The sequence below is a fragment of the Meleagris gallopavo genome, chromosome 6 (assembly GCF_905368555.1).
Source record: "Meleagris gallopavo chromosome 6, MGAL_WU_HG_1.1, whole genome shotgun sequence".
In the NCBI taxonomy this organism is placed as follows: Eukaryota; Metazoa; Chordata; class Aves; order Galliformes; family Phasianidae; genus Meleagris; species Meleagris gallopavo.
This window is the reverse complement of record NC_139409.1, coordinates 9,644,244-9,662,169: the sequence shown is the minus strand read 5'-3', so window position 1 is coordinate 9,662,169 and position 17,926 is coordinate 9,644,244. Positions and strand designations below refer to the sequence as shown.

Sequence of the window (17,926 nt, the reverse complement as noted above, 5' to 3'; positions counted from 1 at the left end):
ACTTGCTATTGGTACAGTAACTACAGCAAATCTTTCTTTGTAGGCAGACTCTTCCAATCTGGAATGAGAGAAAATTTTTTGTCTTTTCCAAGTGTTATGGGAACAGAGAGCTCACAGGACCTTGACATTAATTGATGGGACCATTATCTGTTGCTAAAATTTCCATAATCATGTTATTGCCCTTTCTATATACCGGGGCACTGCTGATTCAAAGCAGTATCCAATTCAGCCAAACTTTTTCACCATCTCCTTTGAGAAGAGGAGGAATTTCTCTCTCTTTCTTGTATTCTTCCTACATGTCAGTGCAATCTGTGCCAAGAGGGCACCTCCATGACCTCCATGAAATCTCTCTTATCTTTCCTACAAATTTACCAGGACATTCCTGGAAATGACAAGTCTACACTGACTGCCTACATTTATATGCTTTTTTGCTTCCTTCCTAACACTATCCACTCTTGGTTGCCTAAGAGTATCAGTCTAATTTCTGTATATCTCCATACATACAGCTGTTTTAGTTCTTTTTTTTGTTTCATTTTTTCCTCTACAGCTGCTTAACAGTGCACTGAACTGTGCTATGTTTAAGCAAAAATAACTTGAATTACATTTTCCAGACTTCATCTGTGAATACTTCTTGTCCTCTTCGGACAAAAAGAAAAACAAAAATACTTAGCTATATCTAAATGAAAATATTAGTATTTGATGCATTTCTATTTCATCTGTTGTCTCTTTCATGTCAAAGAGTCATTGGGAATAGTGACAGAAGCAATGTCTGGGAAATATCTGATAATTTTAATTTTTGTCTCAAAATGTTAACTCTTTGAAAACAAAATATCACAAAAATCTGACTCTGAACAATCTTCTGATAGAACAGACAAAAGTTTCAAAACTTCTTTGCTAGTTCCACAACACGTGGGTTTCCTTATACCCAAGTTAGAAGTTTCTGTCATTCCACAAAGGAATAACAATGACAATTTCCAAGAATGTTTCTACACAAAATGTTAACACTAATTTGTTAATTGGTTTCCCCAGGACTCTCAGCTGCAGCAGACAAATGAATCATTTGCTGAAAGAATCAAACTCTGGGCTTCAGTGTCTGGCATCTCTTGTATCAGCTGCTGAGGCAGTTCTGCTGCTGGGCAGTCTGCATGACAGCTCCCCTACATAAGGGTCTGCGGTCCAGTTTACTGCTGAAGTATCTGAAGAGCCCTGAGATTTTGAAATTTCACTCAGAAACTGTATTTAATGACTATTTTCTTAGCAGGGAGTCATTCATCACAAAGCACAGTAACTTCTAAAGAAGTAAGGATATTCCAAAGACTTGAAAGACATCAAATAAAGACATCAAATAAGACATCAAATTCTGTAATAGGGGGGAAAAGGTATTGAGACTGCTATTTTAGAACACCTGATGGCTCTGAAGAAAGAGCACTCCTAGTTAGCAGGTGTCAACAACCTGGAAACCAAAGAGGAACCTCAGACTAGTCTCAGGAATTACAGAATTACAGAATGGCTTGAGTTGAAAGAGACCTCAAAGATCATCTAGTTCCCGGCCCTTGCAATGTGCAGTTCCTCATTTCGAAGAGGTTTTACCTGTGTGTCTGCCCCGGAGGCTGAGAGGTATCAGCATAGGGATGTCCATTTCCAGAGCAGCTGTTTTAGGACTACATACAATCTGATATTTCAGTTCACCTGTCCTGTACAGATCAAATTCAATCCAAAGGGGGTACAATTTTCTTTTACAGTGAAAATACTTTCATTACTTGCTGATAGGCCATCCTACAAAAAGTCTTTATTTCTATATTAATATTTCCCTCTACTCTCAGCACGCAGGTCATAACACTGCTCAGTACAGCACGTAGTGTTTCTTCTTATTGGATCACAAAGGTGATAATCAGATCTTTGTTATTAATACACAAAGAACATTTCTGCAAATGGATTTTAAAAATATGAATATTCTCTTCAGCTTTGTCTCAGAAGTGTCCTTGGTTCTGCTTATAGCTGATTATTTTGGGTGGCATAAGACTGTGCAGGAGTTTTACTTAGCCTGCTCAGTCCCTCTTAATATATACCACTGAAATTACAGCACATATAAAGACAGCAGAAAAACAAATCCAATTTATTCTCATTCTCAGCTCAAAGCCAGCTCACAAACTCTGCTTTTTCTGCGGCAGCATGCATGGGCTCACACAAATCTCACTAAATTAAATATTTTACATGTCTTGTGAGGCGGTAAGGCTGCCCTGCCCCTGTCTCTTCTTGGCACATCCTACACCCGTACGTGGGTTTGTGCTTTTGCCTGTGCCCGCTGCCGGCAGTCCGTGAGCCTGGAACAGCCACGAGGGCTGCTCTGTACAAGTAGAGGGGCTCCTCTGGCAGCAGGAGGCTGGCAGAGAGCGGGAACGCTGCCAGGAGCCCCAGGGAGCACCTGAAGGGCGCCGGGGGGACGTCCCGTCGAAGGGCAGCGGCTCGCACTCCTTCTGAAAGGGAGCGGCGAGAAGAGGGAGGAGGAGAAAAGCGGAGGATAGGGGTTGAAGAGTAAGCGGGAGGAAAGCGAGCCGGAGTGCAGAGGAGGAGCTGAACGCAGCGAGGCTGCGGGCAGGGCTCAGCCGGGCCGCGAGCTGCCAGCCGGAGCGGGCGGCCGGCGGGGGCAGGTGCGGGAGCCGCCTACAGCCGCAGGGCGGCGGCCGCCCGCGGGGCAGGGGCACGGCCGGGCGCCCCGCGGGCCCTATGGTGCGGCGGCGGGACCCGGCTGCTGCTCGCCGCCTTCCGAGGGGGCCCGCGGAGCGGCGCGGGGCAGCGTGACCCGCCGGCGCTAGGCTGGCATGAGGAACCTGCCGATCCTCCTCCTCCTCCTCTCCCTCAGCTGGAACCTGCGGCGGGTAAGTCGGCGGGCGCTCAGGAGGAGCAGGTGCGGGAGAGCGCCTCGTGAGAGGGGGTGCGGGAACTGAGAGGGGAGCCGCGGACGGAGCTGGAGCAGAAGGCGCTGCTCTGCCCCACCGAGGTATTTCATAGGCGCTGCTGTAAAAATCAGCCCAAGTATGAAAACCTGTAAGGTGCCTTCCGTTCACATCTGCGTTTTTAAGCGTTGATACGTCTAATCCCTGCTTACAAATAACCTGCGCTTGGGAGGGCAGGGCGGTGCACGTATGTGACCGACCCTGAGCGAGTGCTCTCGGCATTTTTTCCGGGGTCCTGGCTGTGGAACAGGGCGCTGTCAGGCTGGACCCCCCCATCTCCTTAGCCTGGAGAGATACGCCTGGAGGCAGCCGGGCTCTGTGCTGGGGCAGTGGTACGGTTTGGTACACGTTCTGTGTTTGAAAAGTGATGTTGCATTGCCTTCGAGCGTGATGTTTTGAAAGTAACCTTCACTATAGATCACCGATAGCGGGAAGCCTGCACTTACTCCACAAGTGCCAGAGGTCGAAGTCACTGATTTGCAAGTTTTCTTCATCTCAGTAGCTGATTTGATTTGCTCTTCAGTTATTTAACGTTTCTGTGTAGTGGAACCCGCCCTCCTCAGACTTGCTAATTATAACACTTTTTGGTGAGTAAGAGATCTACTGTATGTTTGCAATTGGGAAAGCATTTTTTTTTTTCTTTTCCAAAATCTGTTACATGAAAGGAAAATGTAGATAAGTTACTTTTTTTTTTTTTTCTTTTTTACTCAAGCCTTCATGAGAAATAAGAGCTATCTGGAGAGCAGACAGTATGTAGCAAAATGATATCTTCATTTAACTCTAAACTTTCTATAATAACTGCTAGAAATACTAATTTAAGAATCTGGACAAACTCCCTAGAAGAAATCTGCTTGAAAGTATAGAATGCAAGTAGTCATAATATGGTGAAAGGAGGTAAGGCTCTGATGTTGGAGGTGGTGAAATGATTAGTTTGGAGAAGAGACATTCATGTGAGTTTTGTAGCAGTCCCTGCTGTGCTTATGGCCACCATACTGCATTTTAAACAGCTGGCTAGCAGGAGCCTGTAGGACGGCAGGTTCTCAGTCCTAACTCTGGATCCTAGGTTCTTGGATCTACAGTCACATATTAATTAATTATTGCCATTATGAAATGTTGTGTCTGAATCATAGACTATTACCAGACTCTACTATTGTCTCCTAGAAAAAGGAAGAAAGATACCTCTCTTTTCTTTCTACTGTGGGGATATGTGTCTTTTCTTTCTACTGGATGACTGAAGTACACATATTGATGTTTTATTTCATTATGATCTCTGAGAATCCAGCTGATATCAGCACAGTTTCCAGTGCCTTGTTTCTGTCCCTCATCTCCATCCCTGTCTCTTCCCTTCAGCATAAATAAGCAGAGCCAGATCCATAAGTGAATGAAGGGAATACAATTTTAAAAATAAGATTTTAAAAGGAAGGCTTTTTTCCCATGTAGTGCTTGCTTGAATCAAACAATCATGCTCTGAGACCTTCAGGAGATAAAGTATACATGGTGGAAAAAGGAGGAAAATCAAAATTTACCATGTCAAAGATAATACAGGCTGACCAGTTTTCATGTTCTGCCACTTATATTAAACTTTCAGCTTCCTGACTTAGTAGAAGAGTGCATGCTTAAAGAAAGAAAGAAAGAAAAAAAGCAGCAAATATGTTTATTTTCCTGCTTCAGTTTAACTAATTGCTTTTCTGGAGAAAGGGAAGCAACAGCATTAGTGAATTCACTAGATAGTTAAGTATTTTTGTGTAAATGACGGTTGGCCTTGGAACGCTACATGAAGGAGTAATTAAATGCTCTGGTGCATTACTTTAATATTTTGTTGTGAGAACCAAAATGGGCACTGATTGTGCGTGTAAAATGCCCAGCACATACTTGGGTAAAAATAGCATCAGTTCAAGTTGTGGTTTTCACTATCAGTAGTTGCATCCTTCATAAAGCATTTTGATTTGTGTTTCAAGACCCTGCCCTCTTTGTTAATTTGACACAGGTGATTGCTGTCCATCCAGAATGCAGATTTCAGCTGGAGATTCACAAGGAGGAAACAAAGTGCATGGAACTTCTAAAGCATGCAAAACCAGTGGACTACAAAGGTAAGAAAAGATGAACTATAATGTAGAGAAAACTAGAGTATCGCATTTTTCTTTCTTTACCTTCTTTGCTCGCTCAGTTGCAGTTGCCACATTTCTCTGTATTGTGCATATAATTTCTGTGTATTCTGGATCACATGCAGCTTTAGCCTTAAAATTACAACTGGAGCTAGCATGTGGTGATAATTGTGCCAGGCTGGGCGTGCACTGGGTGTGATGCTAGATGACAGAAAGTGAATGCTCGTGCTATGTTGCTGATAGTATTTTGCATGGGCAGAGGTGCTGCGTGCTGGTGGTGACAGGGAAGAATAAGTCTGAGAAAGAGCTAAAAGCCTTGGTTCCAAATGTCTCTCTCCAGAACTTGTTGAAAGTAAAATACTGGTGGCTGGATCACTGGGTTTACCAGGCAGAAGATGATATAAGCAAAAAGTAACATTCACCCCAAGAAGACCACAGTCATGCAAAGGAAAAATTGGACAATAGTGTTACATTCAGAAAATTAATTTACTATGTTACTGTAGTGTTTTTTCTTTCTTTGCAAATACAACCAATGGTAATTTGAAATGGGAAGAATTTATCTTTTATTTCTATATTTTTTTATGTTCACATTTTATTTGAAAGAGAGGCAGAACTTTGTTAAAAGTTTGGGCTTTTTAGGAAAGTTGGAAGTCAGTATTGAATTTCTGTATTGCTCTTGTTTGCTTGTTTTGTTTTTTAAACTAGCAGAAGTATAAGTGTTTTATAATTAGTTATCTTTTGTAAACAGTATGGCAGAACATGTGAGCAGAGTAAATTTCTTCCTGGAATGCTTTATTTGTGTGCATTTCTTGCCCAATACTCTTCTGGTAACATGTAAAATATTGAAGGTGGGTTTTCAGCAAGGTGCCAGAAAAGAAGTGGGAGATTTTAGATCTAAGAGCAACTGCATGTTTTTAAGTCCAAAAGAAGATCTTGATTTTTGCAAAGTAATGACACATCATTAAATTTCTGTTGCCAAACACTTTTCAGTTGGTTGTAAGAATGTAGTTTCAAATTAGTTTGATTGAATTGATCACTGATGTCCTGCCTTCTTCTTTTGTAGTCCAGGTACATGCCATCTCAGAATAACTGGGCTCCTTGGAAGATTGCAGCTCTTGTAGTGCAGTTTTCCCTTGGTTCTGCTAGATGATACGTGGTATATTTGTTTTTTCATAATCTGTTTTGAATTCTGTCTGAAGATGGTACTTCAAGGATCTGCCACCAGCAATGTCCTATGAGCATAAACACCAATCTCAAATCAGGATCCCTTTTCCACTCCACTTCTTGATTTGAGAGAGTAAATTCCTCAGTGTATATTCTAATACCAATTTATATACAATAAAATAATTATAAGGATCATCAGTAGTTTGTGTTTTAGTACAAGCTATTTTTGATTAATCCAGATCAGTAATTAAAACTATTATAATAAAAATGGATCATTTACATTTTATTTGTGTGAGTGATAAGATAGATGGCTGTTACACAAATAATATGAGTGTGAAGCCAGATGGATAGATAATTATTGGCCTACTTAATGAATTAAATGATGAATTAATAAACACATTATTAGCTATTATAAGGCTTTGAAAATCAGGCTTTCTTGAAGATCTGTTTTTTTGATCCAGATACTAGGCTGCTCCAAGGGATCCTTCTCATACACAACAGTTTTGTTTTGGGTTTCCTAGGGGAGGAAGGCTTTTCTGGCAATGTTTCTGCCAGAGTGCGGAAGATGGGGGCTTCCTGACGGCAAACTGCTGTGTAAGAACTTTGTATCTTGGAAGACTGTATGTCTGATGCTGTTGATTCAGCCCTGCAGGTAGAGATAATACATCAATGGAAGGATTTATACATTTAATTGAATGCCTGGCTTAAACAAATGGAATATTTCACTTCAGAGGAGATTGGAATGCAGCCCCTACTGTAACGAACCCTTAGAAACTGTATGTTTGATATAATAGAGCATATCCTGTGCTTTGTGTTATAGATACCTTTACTAAGAACTTGTCCAGAAGAGTCTATGTCAGAAGCATCCATTTCCTAAAATATTAATTCTGTGTCCTTATTTTCCTAATAAACTCTGTATTCATACAGAGATGTAAGGAGTATTAAAACAGAGACATGCAGATTGTTGCAGTGATGCTCTGACTGCTGATAAATAAGAGTTACTAATGAAAATTGGCAAGCTGGAACTAGTCCAAGCCATAGCTCTGCACCCAAAACTTGTACTGCGCTTCAAACAACAATTCATTACAATAAATCCACAAAACCCACTTCAGTTTTTCCTGAATGAGGAAGATAGAAAAACATGACAAGGGCTGTATAACTGACTTAAGTAAATGCTACCTGCCTCACAAAAGTTGCAGTGAAATCCAAGGTTCTGTCTAAGATTTGGAAAAGAAGGTTCACTGGGAGGCTTGGACCCCAGTTATCGAATTATCAATTATTAAAATTTTTCTCTTAATTTTTGGAGCTGCTGTGTGGCTTTCACATCTCTGTGTAACATGCTCCAGAATTTGACCAGCATACATCACTAATGAAGTTTGGAACTGCTGAGTTTTATGGGACAGGCAGTTTTTTCTTTGGTCTGGACAGTAACTACATTAGGAATACTGTATGTATACTGACTATTCTCAACTGTCTGGTAGGACACACAGAGGAAAGATTTTAATGATAATGGGTATTTTTTTTTACATCATAAAATGATATTGCAGTCATCTGCTTCATAACGTGCTGTAGAATTTCACTGTAAAATCATTGGCTATGAAGTCCACAAAGACCTTGCTTATTTTGTGGTTTAATAAGGCAACAGTGGGTTTTGCATGGAAACACTGTATAAATGCTCTCTGTAAATATCCTTTGAACAATGTTAATGATATATTAAAAGCACATAACTTTCTACTTCGCACCCTTTGGGGGAATTTCAGGCATTAGTCTCTCTTCTGTTAGTGGAGAGCATTGCATTCCATGTAGGGGAAAAAAGTCACTCTCCAGAGGTCTGTGTTAGGGCCTTTGCCTGTGTGGTGATCTCTAGCAAATCCAGTTGTTTATTCAATAAAGGCAGCCTCCATCCTCATTTGTTTATTCCCAAGGTGTAGATGCACCTAAGCTGAAAGCCTCAGAGGTGGGGTGAGGTTTTTTGTCATCTGTTTTTTGGAGGGCAGGTGATTTCCATTCTAAATTTCTCACAAATTACGGACCTTGAGGTCTGTATGAGAAAACACTATTTCATCTTTTATCTTCTACTCATAGCTTGTGTTTTTACAATAAAATAGAAAGCTCCTATTATATAAATTGCACACACACAAAAATTGGCTGATGGCAAATTTTGGTATTTCCTCTGTATTTAGAATTTTACCGTACAGAACAATTGATTCATTTCTGTTCCTTTAAGTGAAAAGTGAAGTCTTACTATCCAAATGTTAAAACTAAATCAATAGACTTTGTAACAGGATTCTACAACAAAAAGACAGAATTTTTTTTTAATTCATTTTGGACTGAATGGCTATGCAGTTAAATGAGTCGTTTTGGATCTTGCTTTCCAAAATGCATTTTTGTGAGACCTGTCTGCCAGACAACATATTTATTTTAAATATGACATCTTAACACTGAGGAAAGAATACAGGTGGAAAGAAAAATGGCTTTGGAAAAAGAAGTTAAACCCTAATCTAATCACTGAAATTACAGTCGGTAGAATTTCACATGGTGATTCCAACACCAAATTTCTCTGAAAGCTCTTCAGAATGGTGGGGTAAATATTCTAATGCACCAAAAGCTAGTTTATCTAACTAACCTCTGCTATTAAGGTTATTTCTCTAGTAAGGAAGGTGTCTTGCATTCCAGGCGCACATGTATATAGCTCTGTATTGCACAAATGAAGGACTGTGAGCGTAACTATGCCAACCTGAAGATTGCTCTCTTCTCTTGTTTATGTTGGAGACTTAAACAAAGCTGGATGAGATCTTTCTCTTGCTGGGTCCCCTCTTTCTTAATACTCGCAGTCTTTTCAGGGTCTTCTGTCAGTTTGTGTTTGTTTTTGCAGCTGTTTGCTCTGTAAGGTGTGTTCAGTAGAATCATGGACTGGCATAGGTAGGAATGGACCTTAAAGATCCTCAAGCTCCAAACCTGCTGCTGTGGGCAAGGTTGTCAGCTCAGTAGTTAGGGTTACGTTTCGGTTAGACTGCATTATTGCTTAGATTTATCTGAGGTAGCATTAAATGTAGAGTTTAATAACTGGACCATGGAACTTCTTTCACACAGCACCAGTCGGTTGTTAAGGAACACTTTGGCTTTTTCAGATCTGAATTGCTGCCTTTCTTGCTGTAGTACAAGCATGCTGCTTTTTGGTTCACACAATTTTTTAAAATATTTAAGGAGCTGAAGGGTCTGCTTTGAATGTTTGGTTACTCATGGTTTTAATTAGTTGAACTGTCATTGTTAATGGAACCATGTAAAACTGTCTATGGTGAAAGTTATACTTAATTATTTCAGAGCAGAAAATAGCTGGCTAGTCTTATGAGGATCCAGACCATAGGTGAGAAAGCACTTCAAATGAAAGAAGGTATGGGAAGTGTAGTTTCCTACTGAAAACTAACTGGTGTGTAATAAATGGCAAAGATCAAGAAAATATCCTACTCAGCCTCATTCCAGATCATGAAGTTACTAAGAGTGACAGTAAGAAATGTGTTTTTCAAAGAAAGGAGGCATGGAATGGCCACAGATATATTCTGCGATTTTGAAGGTCTAAAATTCCTGTGCCCCCATAAGGTACAGCTGTAAGAGAATTAATTTTAATCTTTGAAGATTCTTAAAGAAACATCTGCCCTGTATAGTTTTGAATTTGAGTCCTGGTAGAGACTTCTTTGGCCATGGCAGGCTACTTCCATGACATCCACATACCATGAAGAAGCAATTCTGAATACCAAAGCTCTAAAAAATTACCTGTTAATACAACAAATAGCTCATAGATGAGAATAATGTACATAAATGTATAGCTCCAATACTTTTAATATTTTCTGGTGAATTTTCTATGAAAACAAGATTGATGTTTAATGGTATTAACAGTTTGACTATATTATAATATAATTGACTATGTGATAATTATTTTTTCAGTATATTAAAATATTATTTTCATGTAGTGAGATGGGAATGCTGTCTACTCACACAGAACATATGCTGTTGCTTCCAATTTGCTAGCTCATTGTTTCTTCACCCCCTCCTTTTCCTTTCTTTCTTATTACTCGTATTAAAATGTAGAAAGAATTTCATTCTGTATATGTTCATAAATTCTCATGTAGCCTAAATTACATGCTGCGGCCTTCAGACCTACAGTCTGGAAAACATTGCCCATAAGAGGTGAGGTTGGCAAGTTAAGTACAAAAATCAAAATGTTTCCCTGCTTGAAAACAAACCATAGACTAGTTGACTTTCTGGCAGATTTTCAAAGGACTTTCACTTTGTTTCATGTATCATGAACACTTAGTTTAAAAAAATGTTAAACCTCTCTCTGAATTGGCATTTTTTAAATCCAAATGCAAAGTGCCACCTAGTGGTTATTATATGTGTACGATGTGTATATATGTATGCAGCATTTTCAAATGATAACCCAGTGTTATACTGTAAGAGGTGAAGAAACACATGTTTATAAGCAAGCTTATTGCTCAGAGACCAAGTGTCAGGTAGAAGGACGATGAATATGCCTATATTGAAACTGCAAAAAAAGAGAAACAAAATTTAGGTTGTAGTCTTTTAAAACTCCTTTCATTTTGAGATATCTGGAGATATATCACAAGCATTAAAGACCAAACATTCAAATCAAGTAAATTATATGTTTTCCACTAGGTAAGAATATCAGCAGTGGTATCATCAGGAGGAAAAGGAATGAAGAGCATTAGGGTGGTGACACTCTACCCATGCTGATGAGTGAGCCACTGAGAAAAGGTTTTCTGGGAAGACTGGTTATTTCCTTGGATATTCTGATAGTTTCTCACTAGGGAAGTAAATGATCAAAATGAAGAGGTTGAAAAGAGTTTGTTATATTTAGGTTGCAAGAGAGTTTTACTAGACATCATGAAAATAAGAACGATCTTTTTTGCCTGTGCTAGTTTTATTAATAGATAAAGAAGGAAATGAAGAGAATAGCAGTAGAGGTATGCTTAGAAAAGTTAGGGCGCCGAGGCAAAGCAAAACCTGGGCTGGTTTATATGTTTATATGTGCGTATGAGGGTGAAAGTACAGAAACATTCAAAACTTGAAATTGTTAAAGCTAGATACAAACACAAACTAAATCCATGGGTGAGCATAAAATTATAGAAGTGAACTTAAAACTGCTTTTAAGTAATTAGAATTCTTACAAGTTTTTATAATAAATTTAAATATAGAAAATTGTAGGGACTATATGAAATAAACATTGGAGTATCTTAATTTTTATTTAAAATATGAGATGTTTCTAATAAACTTTTAAAAATATTACTGGAACTACTAGTAAAAGTAAAACTTAAAACCTTATTATATACATAGAAATGTTTTATATCAGAATTGCTTAATATCCTTTGGAGACAGTAGGAATCAGGCTATGTATGTGGGAGATGGGCACATCTTCCAGCAAACGAGCATACTGAATGATTTTCTGCAGTGTGGCAGAGATGGATAATATTCCAGAAGTCCTAACACTGAGTGAATTAATGGCTGGACAGAAAATAGTCAAAGGAGCAACTCATCTAGGCAGATACTCTGTGCACAGACACATGAACATACCCCATACCTCACCTTCATTTTCCAATTGTATAGACATTTATAGCACTACAGGCTGCTTGATAGTAGGGAGCAATTGTAATTGTAGGGTAGCAATTAATCTGACCAATTTTCAGATGTTCTAGAATGAAGTCAATAGTGCTTTGTCACCCGCTGACAATATTTATGTATCTCAGTGTTGACTGTAAAATGAGACAATGGTAAAGAGCATTATCTGCTTGAAGTCCTGCAAATGCCATCTAGGTCTCCATTTTGAATTTCCAAGGTTGGCAGGAAACTAATTGCAGTTTTCAGTTGTGCATGATGAAGCTTATGCTGTACAATGAAGGAAAGCTGACGTGGAAAAGGCAGGCTTATGGAAGTTTATGGACTTGCTCAACAAGTCCATAACAAAACAGTTTTGGTAAGAAAATGATATATGACTGCAATATTGTTAAAAGTATGTAGTAATTGGAATGGGAATGGGAATGGGAAAAAGTGTGAGCTGAGAGCCTAGGAATGTGAGTATTGTTTCACAGTTACTCTTCTAGAAGCCTCTAGCAATACAGTGTGGAATAACAGGCACGTTTCAGCTTTCAGCTGTAGACCAGTTTTCAGAATCACACTGTAGTTGTTCAGTGAACATAAATGCTTCTAGGACATTTTAGCAGTTTTCTCAGATTTCCTGTACAATAATAAATACACTTGTAAGTATACGTAAATTGAGATGTGATGCTCTTAGAATTCTGATGACAAACACTCAAACTTCTCTCTGATGATTGTTGATGCATTTGAAAGTGTTCTTCTGTAGAAATGCATCTTTTGTGTTATTTCATCTGTTTGAAGGAGTACAAAAAACTATCGTTCTTTTCTCTACAGTAAATGCCTCTAAAGTCCTAAAATACCGAGAAAGATCTGAGGTAAAAAATATATTCCATGCAAATTGTTTGTGACTTGTAATGTTTTGAACATCAAAAATTTGCATTCTGTTTTACTTCCTACCAAGCTATCTTCAAAATGTGAAGCAAATTGTCTTGATAGATAGTGATGGGAATAATACTTGGACCACTGTATTTCTATGTGAGATTTTATCTTAAGCTAGCTTGAATAAGAGTTTGGGAGTTCAGTGATTTGGTTGTTGGGGTTTGTGTGTGTGTGTGTGTGTGTGTGTGTGTGTGTGTATTTGTTACTGATGACACTCCAAGGTCTACACTGTTCAGCTGCCTTTTTAGCAAAAGCTTTGCTTAGTCCATATAGTAGCATGATACAAATTGATAAAGGCTTCTGAGCTGATTGCAGATTATGATAGCAAATCCACCATCTTACAGAACATCTATTGAACAGAAGACAAAATCTGTGAAAGTAGTCAGTTTTTATGGATGTGCATGAATGCTTTGATGTCTCATCTCAGCTCTCACTTGTTAGTGAAAATTGGGGTGAAATAAAAAGGTCTGAAGTCACACAAGTTGCTGATTATTATTGTGTACTCCAGAACTTGTTCATGCTGGTTCAGGCAGTACATCTATCCAAGCCAAAAGAGTTTCATTTTGCCACTATGGTTATGAGTGGTGGCAGATGAAGAAAACAGTTTCTTTGTCTCTCTGATTACTTGTATGTGATGTTGTTGATGTTGTTTCTGGCTTTAAATCAATTGGAAAGGAAGCATGACCTGATTTGGCTGGGGTTTGCATTCTTCCGTTTTGCATAAGCCCTAGTGTTAGATCACAGGAATAAGGCTTAATTTTAATCCAGTACTGCAACTCAGGAAGCACCCAAACATGTTTAAGTTCTGTTGACTTCAAAGGGTATGAAGATATAAAGCTTATTTTTTTAAATTATGTATAAAAGGACAAGTCAGCATGGCCTCAGAGGTAGCATTGCTAATGCTAAAAAAAAAAAAAAAAGCCACAAATGCCAGAGGGAGGATAAGCTAAACAGGTAAAACAGAGGTTAGAAAAAACTCACAAGCCAGTTCTTAAAGAAATGTGTGAACCAACTGTAGAGGTAGATACACTGGAAAGGACAAACTCTATAGGATTATCAGGAAAAAGGAGTGATTATGAAGATCAAGGAGCCCTTACGCTCTACATCAGTTGCTAAAAACACTCATTCAGAAGGTAAGGACCAGAAACCTGGAACTTCTCAGCTGGTTGTGGAGTACAGCTGGAAAGAGTGCCACTTTCATAGTTCCTAGACCTAAGTTTCTCTGACCATAAGGTAAAGCTGAAAGAAGTCAGATATATTGATCTAGGAGTCAAGAGTTATTAAATGAGCCAAAGTAAATAGTCCCCTTCAGCGTAAATGGAAAACTTGACAAACCAATGTTTATCAGCATTAAGCAAATGAGAGTGGGATTGATTAGAATACAAGTACCTACTGTCTAGATTCTGCAACTAAATTAATAACTTCGGACTCTCTTGGGAAGAAATGCATGTTTTGAGGATAAAATTCCTCTGAACATTATTAGGAGTCTGCTTTAGAAATATATGAATTTAAGCAAGTGAGCAGTGCGTTCTGTGGAGATGAGATGCTTGAAGTCTTAAAGGCCAGTCAAGAATACTTACAGGCAGATTTGCTCTAAGTACAGTGGATGAACCTCTGTTATCAGACCCATGTACTTCTGGAGGACATCCTGGACACTCAGTGCCACCTTGCAGCCTACTTCGCAAGAAAAACACATATTGTAAAGATGCCCACAAATAATTTGTAGCAGTGGGTAAATTATCTATAAGGTAGTACAGAAGATGGGAGATGGAATAATCGGGAAATAACTTCTTTGCCCTTTTCCTACCTTCCCATCAGCTGCCATTAGAGACAAAGTGACGTAGTGCATAAAGAGAGCTGCCATGGCAAACATTATAAAACAGGAAAAAAAAAAAGTAGGTTCCTTATTACAAATAAAGTAGTATGTGGTGATGGACAGGATGTAGGAGTGGATCTAGCTTATGATGGAAATTTATTTGGGCTTCTTGGCCACTTTACGTTGTCTTATGCACCCTATTAAATGAAATGAGTATGGGAAGGTATACAATGTGGGGAATATAACAAATTTGTTGCATACCTTTTGGGATTGAAATGTTGATGCAGTATACAAAGCAGTGGAGGATAAGGCATTACATGTAACCTACCCACACAGTAAACTTTGCAAAGTATTCCTCTTAGTAATCTCTTACTTTTGACATCATCTTTCTGAATTCATTTGGAGCTGTGTTCTTCTAAAAGGAATGAAGAAAGACTCAGTCTCCATGAGCAAGTGATTACTCTGGAGAGCATTTATGCAGACATGAGCATGGCCAAAGCCTTAATGAACATATCTATCAGTAACAAGTTGTTACTAGTATTACCATCAAATTTTCCTATAAAGTTTTATGACCTCCTTCCTGAAATCAACATACAGAAGCATTCTTTGATTGAATCTCCATTACTTAATTTAGGAGAGAAGATTTAATAAGTCCCTAGCTATTATTCCAAGAATTCTCCAGTCACAATGTACTTCCATCATGTTAGCATTGCTGAGTCCAGTGAATTACTTAAATATTTTTTTGTGACGTTCAGTTTGCCAATTACTGCACATTAAAAGTTTCATTTAACTGTGATTAAAAGATTCTCAAAATTTTGGAGTTGCTCCTAGATTATATTAATACTCATATATATATATATATATATATATATATATATATATATATATATAAAATACTCATATTAATTACATTCTTTATCATTCCTTAGCATGACATGGTTTTGATGAGATATTTTGCAAACAAGTATACTGACTGACTTAAAAGAAGCTGATTAATCATTAGATTCTTGTGATTCCCCAAATATTTTCAAAGAAAGTATAATCTCTGTGGCTTTCTTTCAAGTTTAATCTATCTTGAAGTACTAATCCAAAGCTTCTACCGAGTCTTAAATGCTTATTAATGAGGTAAAGACAGTGGATGGCTAGAACCAGGCAGAGCTTTCATGTCTCTTACTGTTTTTCTTTCAGGATGTGTTGGAGTTTGGGATAACATCACCTGTTGGCGTCCTGCAAAGATTGGAGAGACTGTCACTGTCCCTTGCCCAAAAATATTTAGCCTTTTTTCTGGAAAACCAGGTATTTCACTTCAAAGTGTATTTTTTTCTCATTTCCTTTTAGTGTTTGATAAAATAATGTGTTAAAAATGTTGACTTGGAGCCTAAGTTTTTAGTTTTTTTTAAGAGCTGAAATAATAGGTTTTGAACAGAGCTGTTCATGATACATCATAGGAGGACCAAATAATTGTCTTTGTGGTCCATCTGGTATTCTTTGATTTAGGTACTAAATGTGCGTGAATTCTGATACAGTGCAGCTCATTAAAGCTATAGATGTTGCTTATCTTCTGGGCCTGTCTGCATTAATAATTCATGCAGCTGAACCGGACTGACATCTCTAACAGCTGCCGTCAGATTACATACAGGTTGTTCATTCTGCGCTTAGGAGAGGCGCTCTGCCTTGCCTTCATGAGAGTTACGAGCCAACATTAACACATAATAGCAAAAAATTACTGCTATTAAAATTTAAGGGAATTATTATGAAACCTCTTATGCTGCTTTTTAATGGAAGATGAAATGAACTCCTCAGAGACTAAGATTCCTAAGACCTATTCATAGAATCATTGAATTGCTCAGGTTGGAAAAGACCATCAAGATCATCAAGTCCAACCACAACCGAACCATACTACCCTAACAACCCGCCGCTAAATCATGTCCCTGAGCACCACATCCAAATGGTTTTTAAACACATCCGGGGATGATGACACAACCACCTCCCTGGGGAGCCTATTCCAGTGCTTAACAACTCTTTCAGTAAAGAAGTTTATCCTGATAAGCAACCTAAACTTACCTTGGTGTTACTTGAGGCCATTTCCCCTCATCCTGTCACCTGTCACCAGTGGGAAGAGACCAACCCTGCTCTCACTGTAAGCACCTTTCGGGTATTGGAAGAGAGCAATAACGTCTCCCCTCAGCCTCTTCCCCATACTAAACAGCCCTATTCTAAGTCTACCATCTTTAGCACCATCTTGTTGATATATGTTATTGCAGTTTAATTTTGCTCTTTACCTTTTCAGTGGAGTTTTAAAAATAGATGAGGCATACATAGCTTTTCATGTATGTATCTCAAAATGCAGCAGGAAAATTCTTACCCTTGTCACTCAGGTGAGAATTCTTTGTCATGGAAAAGTGATGAAAGATGCAAAACCTTATGTAGCAATTTAGGTCTCTATAGAGACCTTTATAAAAAGAGAACTTTTTACATAAAGAATAATTTGAGATATGACTAAAATATCTTTGTTCTTAAAGTTGCCAATTAAATCTTTTTACAGTGAAAAGCAGATAACTAAAGTGAACATCTTCTGTGACTGGTTCAAGTAAGATCTAAGTATCTTAGCATGATTATAATTTTTGTTCAACAATATATCATTTATTTAATTCATATACAGCACATTTCAAATTTGTTTGATTCTTTTGGCAGGAAATACTGAAATATCTTCAAATGAGAAATCTAACTTTATTTAGCCATCTTAGTGAGAGGTATTTCTTATTTTTTTCAGGGCTTAAAAGAAATTCAAATTTTTCTACAAGAATATTTAGATTACCTTCTTTTTCATGAAAGTCTTCCAAATCACAAGTAGGCTTTTAAAATATCTGTTCTTTAACGGGTTTCTTAACTTGAATTTTGACTTAAAAAAAATAGTTGTGATTCACATGCATCAGTACAGGCTAGGGACTGACCTGCTGGAAACGGTCACTGCAAAGAAGGACCTGGGTGTTCTGGTGGACAAGAGGTTGGCCATGAGCCAGCAGTGTACCCCTGTGGCCAAAAAGGCTATTAGTATGCTGAGATGTGTGAAAAAGAGCATAGCCAGCAGAGTGAGAGATGTGATCCTTCCCCTCTGCTATGGTGAGACCACATCTGGAGCTGTGTGCAGTTCTGTGTTCCTCAGTTCAAGACAGGAAACTTCTAGAGAAAGTCCAGTGGAGCACCACAAAGATGATCGAGGCCTGGAGCATCTGCCTTATGAGGAAAGGCTGAGATACCTGGGGTTGTTCAGCCTGGAGAAAATGGAGGAAATCTTATCTACCTTTGATACAATTCATGCTTCTTTTAACATG

The 17,926-nt window shown here is 38.4% G+C and overlaps 1 protein-coding gene across 5 annotated transcripts in view; it reads left to right on the top strand.

Annotated features, from left to right (window-relative positions):
- Window positions 1-2,236: 2,236 nt before the first annotated feature.
- Window positions 2,237-17,926, top strand: part of VIPR2 (vasoactive intestinal peptide receptor 2) — a 51,916-nt gene continuing 36,226 nt past the window's right edge. The window contains exons 1-3 of one of the 5 annotated variants that reach the window (XM_085227036.1): window positions 2,237-2,879; window positions 4,945-5,047; window positions 15,780-15,887. In XM_085227036.1, coding sequence (XP_085083162.1) covers window positions 5,024-5,047; window positions 15,780-15,887 — 132 coding nt within the window. In that variant the 5' untranslated portion in view covers window positions 2,237-2,879; window positions 4,945-5,023. Of the gene's footprint in view, window positions 2,880-2,912; window positions 3,002-3,066; window positions 3,545-4,944; window positions 5,048-15,779; window positions 15,888-17,926 lie in introns of those variants that run through there. The other 4 variants (XM_085227035.1, XM_085227038.1, XM_085227037.1 and 1 more) reach the window with 4 other exon arrangements.